The sequence below is a fragment of the Monodelphis domestica genome, chromosome 1, assembly GCF_027887165.1.
Source record: "Monodelphis domestica isolate mMonDom1 chromosome 1, mMonDom1.pri, whole genome shotgun sequence".
Classification (NCBI taxonomy): domain Eukaryota; kingdom Metazoa; phylum Chordata; class Mammalia; order Didelphimorphia; family Didelphidae; genus Monodelphis; species Monodelphis domestica.
In genome coordinates, this window is record NC_077227.1 from 290,493,094 (window position 1) to 290,508,949 (window position 15,856).

The 15,856-nt window shown below is 34.8% G+C and overlaps 1 protein-coding gene and 1 long non-coding RNA gene across 7 annotated transcripts in view; one reads left to right on the forward strand and one right to left on the reverse strand.

Moving 5' to 3' along the window:
• LOC103095401 (uncharacterized) overlaps window positions 1-15,856 on the forward strand; it is a 49,239-nt gene that overhangs the window by 19,065 nt on the left and 14,318 nt on the right. The gene's annotated exons all lie outside the window — the stretch shown is intronic.
• The window catches only part of BRMS1L (BRMS1 like transcriptional repressor), a 211,102-nt gene continuing 208,947 nt past the window's right edge, over window positions 13,702-15,856 (reverse strand). For all 4 annotated transcript variants that reach the window (XM_056811028.1, XM_007473251.3, XM_007473250.3 and 1 more), the window contains one exon: window positions 13,702-15,340. In XM_056811028.1, coding sequence (XP_056667006.1) covers window positions 15,223-15,340 — 118 coding nt within the window. In that variant the 3' untranslated portion in view covers window positions 13,702-15,222. The remainder of the gene's footprint in view (window positions 15,341-15,856) is intronic.

Sequence of the window (15,856 nt, forward strand, 5' to 3'; positions counted from 1 at the left end):
CCCAGCTGTATGATCCTGGGCAAGACACTTAACCCCCATTGCCTAGCCCATACCACTCTTCTGCCTTGGAACCAATACATAATATTGATTCTAAGATGGAAGGTAAGGGTTATATATATATATATATATATATATATATATATATATATATATATCACAGCAAATGACTATAGAGACTCATGTGAATCCTAATGATAGTGGGTTTATTTGCTATTGTCATTAAATGGGCTCTTGGGATTTGGGGGACTGGGGGACTTTTTTGAATATGCATTAGCTGCTGTACTACTATTTTAAAATCTGTTACTTATTGAAAATCATGTGCACTCATCCTGAGGATCATGGCCAAGTTAAAAAGGAAATGGATCTCTTTTTTGGGGTGAAAAACCTTTGTATTCTGCCTCTACTTGACTAACATCTTGTCGTGGAATGTGAACTACATATAATTTTTTTAATTTTATTTTTTTCCTTGTATGTACAATAGAATATTTGAGTTTTCTTTTTCTCTCATTTTTTATACTTGAAGCACATGTTACAGAATTAATGAGGGTTTTTATTTTGTACTAGGATAACTTTTAAATGTCCATTAACCCTAAGACTATGGAAACCTGCTATTCATTTTTAAACATTATGGGACTTTAATTAATGATTGTTTCTGATTCCAGGAGTAGGGATTGTAAAAGAGCTACTGCACAGTACCAAGGAGCACAAAATTAATTAGCCCTGCCTGGGTTGAGCCAGGGGCCGGAGCAAAATACTTAGTGTATTAGGCTAAATATCTTACCCTATCCTCTCTCTGGTTTTCTTACTTTCACTCTCTTTATATTTTACAAATAAACCGCTAAAAAATCATTTGGAATTGATTAAATTCCTGGTGACCATACTCTTAAATAATCTAGTCCAACCCCTTACATTCTGGCTCTTACAGTGTGGAGGTACAGTTGGAGCTTCTGGGAGCAACTGCATTTGGAAAAATGAAAGGAAGGAGATTTTTGGCCAATGGGGAAGAAAGGTGACAAGGTAGAGGGTATAGATTAGTGATGACCTACAGATTCACTGATGGAGTGGGGGAGGGAGACCAACTGTGGGGTGTGAATCTTAAAACTGCTCAAACTCTACCTTAAAACATTTGGTTAAGGTTATTCCCTATTTAAACAATGGAGGTACTTGATCAGGAATGTATTGAGAACTTAACCTTACTCCACCCATATTTAGGCATACCTTAAGGGGAAGATAAAGTTGTAAAACTCCTTACTGAACAATGAAAAAGTCCCCAACTCATACTTATAGTGAGGCCAAGCCCTTAAGCTAGGTCTATTTTTAGATCTAATAAAAAAAAGGGTGCTAAGTACTTATGAAGGTCAAATTAATCACGAAAAGGTCAGGCAACTTGCAAACTTGCAAGGGACAAGCTTAACAAAAGAGGTGTGAAGTTTTAGTCTACCCAGAGAAGTTGAGAACTAAAGAAGATGTGAATTAAGAATGGTCACATGTGTAGGAACAAAGGGTAGTAGATGGTGGGAGTAATGCAAGGCTGAGGCTTGGCAGCACATAAAGTGTTGAGTTGAACTAGCTCACCCAGAAGTCAACCTGCATCAAGAAGAAAGTGCCTAATGCAGAGGTAAATGCAGAGGTAATGCCTGGTAAAGAATAGAAGGATTAAGGTACTGTAAGATTTCAATTAATATCCAATAACTCCAAGTATTATATTTTAAAAGATTTATAAGCAATCACTTGAAGTAGACAAAATAAAAGAACAAAATACAAAACTCAAGTATGACCACATGAGTAAATTTCCCTTACTTTGTAACTGATGCCCAAGCAATCTAACTGCATTTGAACTGAAGGTTAGGTAACAGGTTAACCCTGACTAAAAACAAACAAACAAACAAAATACCTTAGAGGTATATTACAAAAAACCGTTATATTGTGTTAAGGTTTTAAAAGAAAAAAAGGATAGTGATAAGGGTTTAAAATAGGGTTTCCCTAATTCTATCAGAGGTACTAAGCTTTTCCCAAATTCCTATTTCTCCTTATTCTGACTTAAAATCCCAACTATCTGATCTAACCTACTTCTAAAATCCTTATCAATTTACTTGTCTACTGCCTCCAAGGTGTACCCTGGGTGCCAAAAATGGCTTCTGACCAACTTGGCTCAAGAATCTGTCTTCACATGGTCAAGATCACAAAAACCAGGAAAGAAAGGTCTTCTTTGCTACTTTCTCAGTTGGTAGTATCTTTCAGATCACAGTCACACAGTCACTAAATGTTGATATTCCCAAACTGGCACAGGAAAATGCCAAAAGCTCCAGAGAGAGGAAAAACCTCCTCTTTTGCCAAGCTCCAGTGGCTCAGAGCACTCGGGAAAAGACAATTGGCTCAAAAACCCTTCTCAGCTTTCCACAGAACTCTGCCTAACAACCCGGACTGCCTGCAAATTCCAAAGCAAGAGGCAGCTTTGTAAGACTTAACTTTTTCAACCAAAAACCTAAAATCTTTTCTTAATACTCCTTCCCCTTTTTCAGTCCCTCCCCCGCCTTCTCATCCACCTGGTTCAGAAAGCTCTTTTCTTTATGAGAAACGACAGGAGTTACCTTCATTGTTGGTCCTTGACTTGACCAGTGAACATCACATATTTCCTTCTAATTCCCTCCTGTCCTTCCCTCTGCCATGGAATATTTCATTCTGCATTGTAGTCCATGCCCCCCCCCCCAAAAAAAAACCCAAGCCATGGATAAGGTTTGGCAAGATTATCAAATCCACCTCTTTACCAACACCTCTATCTGACTTTTATCTTTACCTCTATCTTTTCATGTATATTTGGAAATATGTCTGTGACTGGTCTCTCTGCTATCATCCTGTTGCTATTGCTGCCTTTGACTAATGCATTTATTCACCGCTCCTACACTTCTAGGTTGTGAAGCAAATAATCTCTTCAGGATCACCCACTTTTCTTTTTAGGACTGTTTCAAATACCTCTTTATTATTGAACATCTTTTTTATTTATGGTTAAACTCGTATTTTCAGGGCTCCAATGTCTTTGGAACAAAGTATTTCATTCCTTCCTGTGTTTTCTAGTAGATGTTATTCAAATTTCCTTTTCTTTGTATTTGAAGATTTTTTTTCCTAGTCACTTGCAGAATGTGTTGTTTCTGAATTCAACTGTTAAATTTAAGTTACTATGTGTCTTGAAGTTTGTAGTCTTGGTGTTTTTTTCCAGAGATGATCTATGAATTCTTTCAACTGGCTCTTCTTTTTGTGTTCAGAAGTTCTGGTCATTTTTTATTGTATTCTTTTTTGCATGTGGTGTTTATGTTTTTTGACTTGTCATTTGTCTCTTGGTAGAGATATAATCTTTATATTGTTTCTATTCAGCCTATTGTTTTAACTCATTATGTTTTGCTTCAATAGATTGCCTTATCTTGTCATTTTTACTTTTATAACATCTCTCCTATATATCCTTTTCTCTCTATCAATCCATCCACCAATATAGATCAGGCCCTCAAAATATCTTTCATTTTTGACTCTTGCAATAGTCTTCTCATCAATCTCTTGAAAAAAATTACATTTAATGTTTTTATATCCTTAATCATAAACCAAGTGATTACATATAATCCTTTAGGCAATAACCACAACAATGACTTTAGAAAGACCTAGACCCAGTTATTTATTAACTGTGTATAAACATAGTAATAGATAAGGAAAGAGTTAGTTTGGTTTGTTCAAATTTATAGCTACCAATAAAATTTAAGAGCTTCTACTTTCAACTTTGAAATGAGTGAATAACTCGAGTTAGTTGTTGGATACTAATAAGATTATCAGGTACAACCTTGTAGTCAGTAGTAGAAGTTAGGAATTTATTATGAGGCTAAAATAATATTTGCTTTTGTGAAGAATTTATAGACACTACAGGTTCCTCAGAGTCTATGACCAAGATAGGCACTTCTGCCTTATCTTTATGTATAGTAAGTTAAGTCTGATTACATCAATCTGTTATGTACAATATCAGTTAGAGGTTACTGAAAATTGTATCTTGATCAGATTTATTCCCATATTTTTAATTCCAAATTGTAATGATGAACAGTGCTTGTGACATACCATTCTAGAGGTTGAGATATTTAGCAGAACCCCTGATCTTTGTAAATCCTCCTAATGTCCAAACAAGAAGTCTTACTTGGTATTTAATCACCAAGATAAGGGCAAATCAGGATTTGCTTGGCTTAAACCTTTCATTGAAATTGATTAACTCTCTTAGCAAATACTTCCTAAACTTTAATAATATATTTTGTACATTTGGTTTTGTTAGTCACATGTTGACTGTAAAAAGTCTATAAAACTGTTTTACATCTGAATGAAGTCTTTGCCACAAACTGGGCATGGTGCGACCTCTGGCTTTATTTTGCCACATTTAAAGTTGGATCTTCAAGTTGGGATGATGGCCCAGATATTTTTATTTCTCACACTCTTTGTCTCATCCCTCCAAATAACAATTCATCCGTCAATCACTTGCCAAAGTGATTTTCTTAAACTGTATTTATACATGTCACCTTCATGTTCAGTAAACTCCACTGGTTCCCTACTATTTCTTGGATAAAATCCTCTATTTGGAATTTAAAACTCATAACCTGGCCCCTTCTTCTTTTGCTAGGTCCTTTACACTATTCCCAATGTCCTTCATATACTATATTCAATTCCTTCTCTCCTGTCTCCATGCCTTTTCACTGGCTGTTTCCCATGCCCAGAATGCTCTATTCCTTCACTTCCATCTTTTAGTTTCCCTGACTTCCTTCAAGTCTCACCTTCTAAAGGATGTCTTTTCTGATCTCCCCAGTGGCTTGTGACTTCCTCTTTGAGATTACACTCTGTCTTCTTGTATGTATCTTGGATATACCTATTTATTTGGATATTTTCACCATTTCAAAATGAGAGCTCCTTGAGGTCAAGTAATACTATTATTTTGCTTTGTAATGCACAATGTTAAGTAGTGTCTGACACATTGTGTTTTTAAATATTTTATTTTATTATTTATTTCTTTGCTGATTAATTGAATTCAGTACACTGAAACCCATATGGTCAGACAGGAGTAATGTCTTCATAAGCTGAGGACAGAAATATTATATAATAATGCTTTGCAACCTGATTTGTCTGGAGTTCCCTTTCTGCCAAAAGCAGAACCTTGATTTTGCCTTAATGATAATTTAATCCTACAGTGGAAATGATGAGAATATTGAGATTAGTAGATTTCAAAGAATGGAAAGGAAACTTAGGTAGGATCCAATCCAATGTTTTGTGGCAGTCAGCTTAAAAGGCACTCAAGAATAAAATTCTGAAGGCAAAAAGAGGAAAGAAGAGGAAATGGAATTAGTCAGGAGAGACCAATGTAGAAGTAAAGGGAATTCACCAACAAATTCAAATTTCAAAAAAGAAAAAAAATGTACAGAAGAGGGAAGCAAGACCAGGCAACAGGATAGCAGGGACTTAAAAAAAAGTGTCAGGAATGCTGAAGTACAAAATGAATTAGGGAAGCTAAGTCGACAACATAAAAAGGATTTAATTTTTAAGTTATATTGAGAGAAAAAGGATCAAAGAAAGGATGACCTTTGCCTGAAGTGGATGACCTTTGCCTGAAGTGGATGAAACAATAATAACTGACAATAGCTACTTCATTCTTACATTGTTTCAAATGCAAAGAAGTATGAGCTTTACTCTGGACATGAAAGAACAAAATAACAAACAAAGTAGTTGAAACCTAAGAAAAATAGATAGAACCCCAAACTGCTTTTGATTAATTAAAGTCACTTGACCCAGATGAATGACATCTTCAACTTCTCCATTCCTTCACTTTCTCCTAAAACTAACAGATATGATCCTGGAACTAAGATTTTCAACATTTGAAAGGTTATTGAAGGCAGGAATGTTACCACAGGATTGGGGGGAAAAATCATCCCAATTTTTTTTAAAAAGTCCATAAGCTTCACTTGAATTTGTGATGAAATTTTAGAATGGATCATTTAAAAGATAGCTGGCAAACAGAAAGGAAAGCATTGGCTACAAAGAATCCAGCACAGCTTGATCAAAGTCATGCCCCTTGTTGACTAAACTCCATTTCTTCTTTTTTTTTATGAGTACTAAACTGGTAGACGAAGGGAATGCTATGGGTATAGTTTATTAGATTCTGACAACATTTGTGACACTTTTCTTGTGAAGAATATGAAGAGATATGGATTAGATGAAAATAGGTATATGAGTCCAGAAATGACTGAATGACCAGATCAAAGAGTTAATGACTCAAAACAAAACCAACAGATCTCTGGCAGAATAACCCATTGACCTGGGCTTGGTCTTCTGTTATATACAATTTTTAGTTGTAATTTAAACAAATGCATGAATGATATGCCCATCAATATAATGATGACATAAAGCTGATAAGAATAAGTAACCCAGGCTCTAGAATATTGACAAGGGGTAAAAACTAGAGCTTAAATTCAATAGGAATAAACCTAATGTATTACTCTTGGGCACAACAAATTCAACTTCCTGAGTATAAACAAGGCAGCAATTGATCTAAAAAAGATCTGAGGTTTTTAATAGAGTATAAGCTCCAAGTCAGTCAGCAACATGAGGGAATAGTTAAGACAACTCAAGTCATCTTCAGCTGAAGTAATGAGAACTTTGAGGGATAGGGAAGACCCTGCTTTCTTTGGGTCTCATCTAAAGTATCATGTTTAGTTTGGGGAAACCACAATTTTAAAAGAATATTGATAAGTCAAGGAGGGCAGACAGACTGGTGTAGGGCCTTGGGTCTATTCTGCACAAGGATTAGTTGAAGGAACTGGGAATGTTTAGACTGGAGAAGACTAAAGGGTCATGGGGTATGTGAAGAATTATCAAATAGAGTAAAAAATTAAACTGGTTCTGTTTAGCCACATAGAGCAGAAACCAGAAACAGCAAGTTAAAGTTGTAAAGAGGAAAATTTAAGCTAATTGGTATATTATTCTTAATGTATTTTTGTCTAGTCGTAGTAACAATATTCTATCAATACCCCTGAAACTCCAAGTAGAGGTTAAATTAGCTTAATTAAATACAGCTTCACTCTTCCTTCTCCTTTTCTCCTCTCAGTTTCTCAAATAAACTCTTAATGGTACTCTTTTGCACAGATGGAGGATATTATATTAGTTTCCTATAATTGGAGAGTTCATTTGTATCTTTGGACATTGCCTTTGTGTCTCTAACTTAAGCACAATGTCCCCATCTTTTTTATGATATGCAATAAAGCCAAATCTGTCTACATCTTATCCTGGCCTCTTTGACTATTTGAGTGATTAAAAGGGGTGCATCTTGCTATATCAAGAATCCCAAATTCCTACTCCAGACATCAGGATAAACTTCTAACAATGAGTTGTTTAAAAGTGGGATAGGTTGCCTTTAGAGGTAGTGAGATCTTTCTTAGAGGTCTTCAGGAAGACTAAATGACCACTTGTTGGGTACCACTGGAATTTATATGTATTTCCTGGTAATTAAGAATTCCATAATTAGAGGAAAAACATGGGGCAGAAAAATCAAGAGACTCAAGTTCTGGTCTTGGCTCATCTATCAGTTGTATTGCCCTGGACATGTCTTCTTTGGACCTCAGTTTCCTTATCTGTGAAGCAAAGAATAGTACTATTCAGAGCTTCAGAGCTGAAGGGAACAATGAACAGGAAGTTGAAATTCAAGACAAATGAATAATAAGAATCCCAAGCTGCTTTTGATGAATTCAAGTCATCTAACCCAGACAAATGACATCCTCAGACCCCCTCCAAAAAAACAGCAATAAAATAACTATTAACTAAATTGTAAACTTTTCCTTTGTAGTCAAAGAAACCAAGATCCAAAGAGATAAAAGGATTTGTCTAAGGAACCTCAGAGTCCATCTCATATCCAACCCTCTCATTTTATAGATGCAAGAACTGAGGCAAAGGGAGGTTAAATAACTTTCCCAAGGTCACATGAGTAGTAAGCATCTAAAATGAGATTTTATTCTAGATCTTCTGACTTGTCAGTGTTCCTTTTATTGAACTTTTGAATTAGATCTCGTCATTTCTTTCTCAGTTGTAGTTTTTTGTATACATTTTCAGTAATTTTTGTACTAGGTTGGAGTTACTTAATCCATAACTGAAATTGTATGCATGCATAGTCATGATGATTTCTTTGGTTGCTATTTTGTCTACAACATAAAACAATCTCTGCTGATAGAAATTACATTGATATCAAAATATCAAAATTTTATTCTACAAGATATCACTTCATGTTTCCTGTTCTTTTTTTAAAACCCTTACCTCCATGTTAGAATCAATACTGTGTATTGGTTCCAAGCCAGAAGAGTGGTATCTCTAGGCTTGGCTTTCAATCCACTGAGACATCCAGTTGCTTCCAATATTGTTATTTTTTAGAAGAATACAGGAAAATGATGCAGTGCCTTTTTGAGTTTCATGCATGGTATAGGTCCTTTATAAATATTTGCTACTGATAAGTACCTGATCAATGGGAACAAGAAAAAACATTTAATGGGAATTAAGGCAGTAAAGTATAGGATGAGCTGCTCCTCCAAGACTGTAGCTGATGCATCATCATTATAAACTTATTAACAACAACTTGTTAGTTATAGGCAAATGGAAAACTGCCAATAGCAAAATATCTACACATTTTATCAATCTCAGAAGAATGTATTTATGTTTTCCTAAACCTAATTTTCGCACTATAGTAGCACAGTTTTGTAAGGTATGGTGGAATTAACTAGGTTTGAATCCTGTATGGCTCTAGCACTTCAGTAGCTACTTGGGCAAGTACACAGAATCAAGATTGCAGAGAAGAAACAACGCCCCTCCTGTTTGCTCCCAAATCACTCTCCAAATGAATTCCTCATTTGCATGGCCCACAAAAAGATACACTGAAATATTTTTTTTATCCCAACATAACTTAGAAGATAACAAGAGTAGGAGTGAAGCACAGACCAGCTCACCAAGGCAGACAACATCTTAGCAAGCCAGAATAGGTCTTGGGGTGGATGAAGTTGAGTCAGCAGCAATAGATTCTGAAACTCTCAGTCTTCAGAGAATAAAGGGGTCAGAGAACTTATCAGAAAGAGAAATAAGGGTTCCTTTGTGACTCTGGGTGCAGGACTCATTTGCAATGCTCAGACATAAATCTAGGTTGCAGTCCTAGGTCCTGGTTCTGGGGTGAGGAAGAGCACTAACACACCAGTGCTTTCAGTCACAGGGAAGAAGGAATACTAAGCATACAGAGTACAAAACATACTTCTTAGACCATAGCACCTTGGAAGAACTAAAAATGCATAGATCCCTAGAGCTAGCTCTGAAAGCAGCTTTACAAGGAACCTGATACTTAGGATAACTCTTCACCAAAGGAACAGAGCCCAACTTTTAAGTTTTTTTTAATATCAAGAAAAAAGATGGAAAACAAACATACACACACACACACACACACACACACACACACACACACACAACTCAAAATAGAAAGTTATTTTGGTGAAAGGGAAAACCAAAACATAAACTTAGAAGAAGATAATAAAGTCAATATTGCTACATTCAAAGACTCAAAGAAAAATGTGGATTGGTCCAAAACCCAAAAAGAATTCCTAGAGGAACTCAAAAAAGATTTTTAAAATCAAATAAGATAAGTAGAAGGCTCAGTGGATAAAGAGCCAGGACTAGAGATAGATCTTGGGTTCAAATCTGGCCTTAGATACTTTCTAGCTGTATGACCCTGTGCAAGTCACTTAATTCTAATTACTTAGTCCTTACCACTCCTCTGCCTTGAAAATGATACTTAGTATCACCTCTAAGACAGAAGGTAAAGTGGTTTGTTTGTTTTTTAGTAAGACAGAAGAAAAATTGGGAAAAGAAATTAGATTGATGCAGGAAAATAATGAAAAACAAGTCAATAGCTTGGTAAAGGAGTCACAAAAAATACTGAAGAAAATAATATCTTAAAAAACAGAATAGGCCAAGAAGCACAAAAATCCACTGACAAAAAGAACTTCTTATAAGTAGCATCTGCTAAATGGAAAAGCATATACAAAATCCACTGAAGAAAAGAACTCTTTAAAAGCAGAACTAGCTACATGGAAAAAGATTTATAGAAATTCATTGAGGAAACAAACTTTAAAAAGTATAATTGGCCAAATAGAAAAGAAGGTACAAAAGCTCACTGAAGAGAATAATTTCTTAAAGATTAGAAATTGGTAAATGAAAGCCAATGATTCCATGAGACATCAAAAATCAAAGTCGAAAGATTTTAAAAATGGAAAACATGAACTATCTTATTGGAAAAACAACTGACCTGGAAAATAGATACAGGAGAGATAATTTTAGAATTATTAGACTTCCTGAAAGATAAAAAGGGCAAGGGGTGGGGGACTAGACAACATCATCTTTCAAGAAATTATCAAGGAAAACTACCCTGATATTCTAGAACCAGAAGGTAAATTGGAAATTGAAAGAATCCACCAATCACCTCCTGAAAGAGATCTCACAATGAAAACTTCCAGGAATATGATAGCCAAGATCCAGAACTAAAGATAAAATAATGCAAGCAGACAAAAATAAATAATTCAAATATCATTGAGCCATGTTTATTTAACAGCTTTTATATTAAAGAATCAGAGGATATTCTGGAGGGCAAAGAAGTTAGGATTGCAACCAAGGGAGGCAGAGTCAAGATGGTGGCATAGAAACAGCAAAAGTTCAGATCTCTGAAAACCCTTCCTCACCAATTAAAAACAAAATGCTTCTAGGGGACTGAAAATCAAATCTAACAATAAGACAGAGCTAAGGAACTCTCCTGTTGGACTCAACTAAAAAGATACACCTGCCAAAAGCCTGAATTCTAGAACATGGGTTTAAGGGGAAGAAAGAAGGAAGGTCCCAGGACCCCTCTCCCACCAATAATACTGAGTTTCCAGCAGTGGCTGGAATCTCTGGGCCAGCAAGGGTGCTAGTCTGGAGGGAGTACCTTGTGGACACAGTTGTGCCTGGCTCAGGGTTTTGAACACAGGCTGTGGAAAGGCAGCTGGAGGAGAAGTTCAGAGAAGGCAGTCCAATTGCAGACACTCCATATTGCTCCCCTCCTTCCTGAGATTTTGGCCTTGGGGCACATCCAGCTCTTCAAGATCAACTCCACCCTGGCTTAATATTATCAATAGGGCAGATAAGAAGCCTTCAGAGGTCATGGAAGCTCAAGCTCCAACACCCCTCCCCCACTGACTCCACTGAGAACCTGCTGACTAAACTTCAAGGGTGAAGGCTACAATTACTACAGAACACCTTAATAACAAATTGGGAAGCCCAGTTCCTTTTCAGCTTCTGCTGACAGCTGGGGAAGATCTGGCATCAGGGCTCACCTTGACCAATTAGCAGAGCAAAGAAGATGCCCCTTCAGGACAAAATAGCCCATATTCATATATGCAGCATAATGAGAGGAGCAAGACTATGGGCAACGACATGGGGGAAAGAAGGGGGATATATGAGCAAACAACAGAAAAAGAAAGAAGAAATTATAATCAACAACTTCTATCCAGGCAATTAACAAAGAGCAAATGAAACAGAAGAGGATCAAGGAACACCAAGCAAAAACACAGAAACTCCAGCGAATTGGACACAGGATTTGGAAGAATTCAAAATAAAATTCAAAAAAAATTTAAGAGAGGCTGAAGACAATTGGAAAAAGGATTTAAAAAGCAAGATAAGTCATCTGGAAACAAGAGACACTTGAACTAAAATGAGAAACTAGTGTCTTGAAAGCTAAAATTAACCAGCATGAAAATGAAGCAAAGAAGATGAAAGATGACCTCCAAAGAAAATCAGAATTGCAACCAAGAATTACTTACCCAGAAAATTTGGGTATAATCCTTCAGGGGAAGATATGGGCAGTTAGTAAAATAGAGAACTTTCAACCATTCCTAATGGAAAAACAAGACTGAACATAAAATCTGACTCTAAAGTATAAGATAGGAGAAGCATAAAAAGTAAACAAGAAGGAGAAATTGTAAGGGATTCAATAAGGTTAAACTATTTACATCCCTACATGGGAAGATGATATTTGTAACTCCTAAGAGTAACAATAACAATATTAGTACAATTAGAAGGAATATACACAGAGGGCAAGGGTATGAGTTGAATATAATGGAATAATATTTAAAAAAATAAAAATGAGTTGAGAAAGAGGAATACATTGCAAGAAAGATTAAGGGAGAGGTTGAAGTAGGAAAATTATCTCACAAAGAGGCATACAAGAGCTTTTACAGCAGAGAGGGACATGAGAATATGGGGAAGAGAGTGTTTGAACTGTATCTCACCAGAATTGGCTCACAGAAGGAAGGACATCCACACTCAGTTGGGTATAGAACTCCATATTATCCTATAGGAAAGTGGTAGGAGAAGGGGATAAAATGAGGAGAGCAATAGAAGGGAAGGCAAATTGGTAGAGGCAGTAGTCATAAGTAAAATATTTGATGGACAAGGTGAAAGGAGTGAGGGAATAAAATAAAAATGGGGGAAATAATATGTAGGTTAACACACAATAGTAATAACAGTGAAACAAATTTACAAGTTTCTCTAATAAAGGCCTCATTTCTCAAATACATAGAGAAATGTCAAATGTATAAGAATGCAAGTCATTGTTCAATTGAGAAATGGTCAAAGGATATGAACAGACAGTTCTCAAACACAGTAATTAAAAATCTCTATAATCATGCAGAAAATGCTCTAATTACTATTAATAGGAGAATTGCAAATTAAAACAACTCTGGGTTACCATCTTAAACCTATCAGATTGGCCAAGGTGACAAAAAAGAAAAATGAACAAACTTGGAGGAGATATTTGAAAATTGAAGTATTGAAAATTGAAGTATTAATGCACTGTTGGAGGAGTTGTAAACTGATTCAACTATTCTGGAAAGCAATTTTGGACTAGCCCCAAATGCTATAAAACCATACATCCTCTTTCATATAGCAATACTATTACTAGGTCTGCATCCCAAAGAGATAAAGAAAACAAAAAGGAAAAATATAACAACTCTTTTTTTGTGGTGTCAAAGAATTGTAAAGTGAGGGGATGTGATGCCCATTAATTGGGAAATGGCTGAAAAATTTGTGATATATAATTAAAATGGAATATTATACTATAATGGAGTGCCATAAGAAATTACAGTCACAATGATTTCAGAAGAACTAGGGAAGGAAAAAATTAGGGAGAAAAAATTTTTAAAAGAATGTTAAAAGTCATTTTTATATACAATTGAGGGTAAAATCTAATTAGATTTTTAAAATTTGCACAAGTCATTATAAATCTCAGAGCTCCATTTCCTAATAGGAATGACAGTTCTTAAAAGGTCATTGTGAGGCCTAATGATATAATATATATAAAGTATCTGATAAACTATTAAGAGCTATACAAATACCACATCACCTTTAAAGTTCTTGAGGATATATTAATTGATGAAAATATTTCCTTCTACATTTCGGTTAAAGATCTTTATAACATGCTTTCTTGATATAGAACTTCATATGAACCTATTATTTAATTGAACAAATCAGGAGTGTTAGTTCGAAGGGCACTGACACTAAATTTATGTATAACAGGTATGCAAATACCCATTGGCTATTATATAATGAAATACATGGAGAGGCATACTGAAAAAATTGTACTCTAGCACAGGTCATTTTTATTATATACTAAATTAAAAAATACAAATATCCTTATTACAAAAATGTTATCAAATAACTGTATACGTAAGTATTGTCAAAGACTGACCATTGGTATATAACATTATGTACATTTGGCTAACATTAATGAGACATGGAGTGACAACTTTGTTAATAATGAACTTCATAGGTCAATTATTTTAAAATTTGGCAACTTTCAGGTATTAATCTGCACCAAAAGACATTGTGAGAGGTAAGAATATGATAAACTGAACAATGTAGATTCTAATTCTTGCCACAAGTTTCAATAAGTAGGTTTCCCTCTATCCCCTCAAGAATCATTATCATAAAAAGTAAAGTGCACAGAAACAACAAGAATACTAATTTTGGTCACATCATCTATACTACAGCCACAAAACTGTGCTGTCATAATTAGAGTTCTAACTGTTCACTTTCCTAGGGCTTTGAATGTTAAATCATGACTGAAGGGAAAGAAACCAACATTTTCTAAATCATATAAAATGGGCTTAAAGCATATAAAATGCCCCCCAAAAACATGGACTTGGGCAAATTTCACTGTCTTTGTTTTATTCTAAACTTAGAGTTAGCATAAAAGCATATATTTACCTCTGAAAAAGTTTACTGAGAATTTCTTTCTTAAAAGGCAATAGACCAGACAAGTACAGCATATGCCACAATACTGTCAGTTACTGATTATCACTTATATACTGCAGCATAAATATCAGGTATTTATGGACTCAAAGGCCATAAATAATACAGGTAGAAGCAATGTTTTTATTCCTTGACACTAATTTTACTAATCCACATCAAGTGTAATCTGGGAAAAAATGTCACTGCTACACTATTAAGGGGGAGGAGTGCTGGTAGTATAGGCAAGTGCTCCTTATAGGAATTTTAACCCAATAGCTTAATTTAAGGAAAATAAATATTAAAGTAAGGCCATTGATACAATATGAGCTATTAGGGCCCCCCAACAATAGTGTGCATACCCTTATGTGTGTATCATTTCAATTTTGATTTAACAATATATATCCTATTACAAACCATCCATATGTTTATTAGGCTTATTTACAAATACACATTGAGTTATATGGACATGAAAAACCAAATAAATTGCAGGAAAAAACGTAGCAGTTTTACAACCCCACACAGTACACTGAAGAAGAGCCAAATTTGCATAATTTTCAACCAAACAAGAAGGTTTAGTCATAAAATATCTGCCATATTTTGAAAGGCCATTCTTCATGTACTAGGTGTTGGACCCAACTTAGAGGTAAAATATCTTGGTCATCATGATTAAGTTTTCCTCACCATTAAAAAAAGAAAAATATATATATATATATATATTTATGAAGTATACATATAATACTACCTACGAATATGAATGCTCTCATAATATTATGAGAATGTAAAAATTATTAAATACATTTTTACTTCCATGGCACACCACATTTGGTAACACTAATACAGGTAGGTTTAGTTCATAATTGATAATGATTATGAATGTTTTATTGAATATTTTCCTTTTTGTAGTTGAGAAATATAAAGTTTAGATTTGCTTCCATCAGACCTCTTAAACCAAACTTCATCATGGTTAATTGTTGTAATTATGGCACTAAAAGGAAAAGAAAAAGAAAAAGAAAGAATTAATATTGGAACTGACCAATCTATTAGAATATTTGCAATATAAATTACTTTACTTTTTTACTATGTATATTTGCAATATAAATTACTTTACTTTTTTACTATGTCCTCAAAAATGAAATTCATGAGAATAGAACAGAGTTAAACTTTGATTATCTTAATTACCAACTCAAATTGATCTTGAAATACAAGAACTGTCGAAAATACCAGATAGATCAGCAGATTCAGTCATACTGATTAAATTTACTTTTCATCGGGTATAAATATACAGGTGAAAACAGTACCAAAAATCTTTCACCTTCATAAGGGCTACAATAAAAGTTGGAAAAGAATTGGGTGTTCCTAAAAAGGTATTATTTATTCTGCTTATAAGGTCACTGTACATGGATGATGTTCCTCACATTAGCCTAAATTTCCAATGGCATTTCAGACACATATCATATTTTATAGGCTAAAAGGGCAAAGCAAACTTTATTATAGTGTTCAT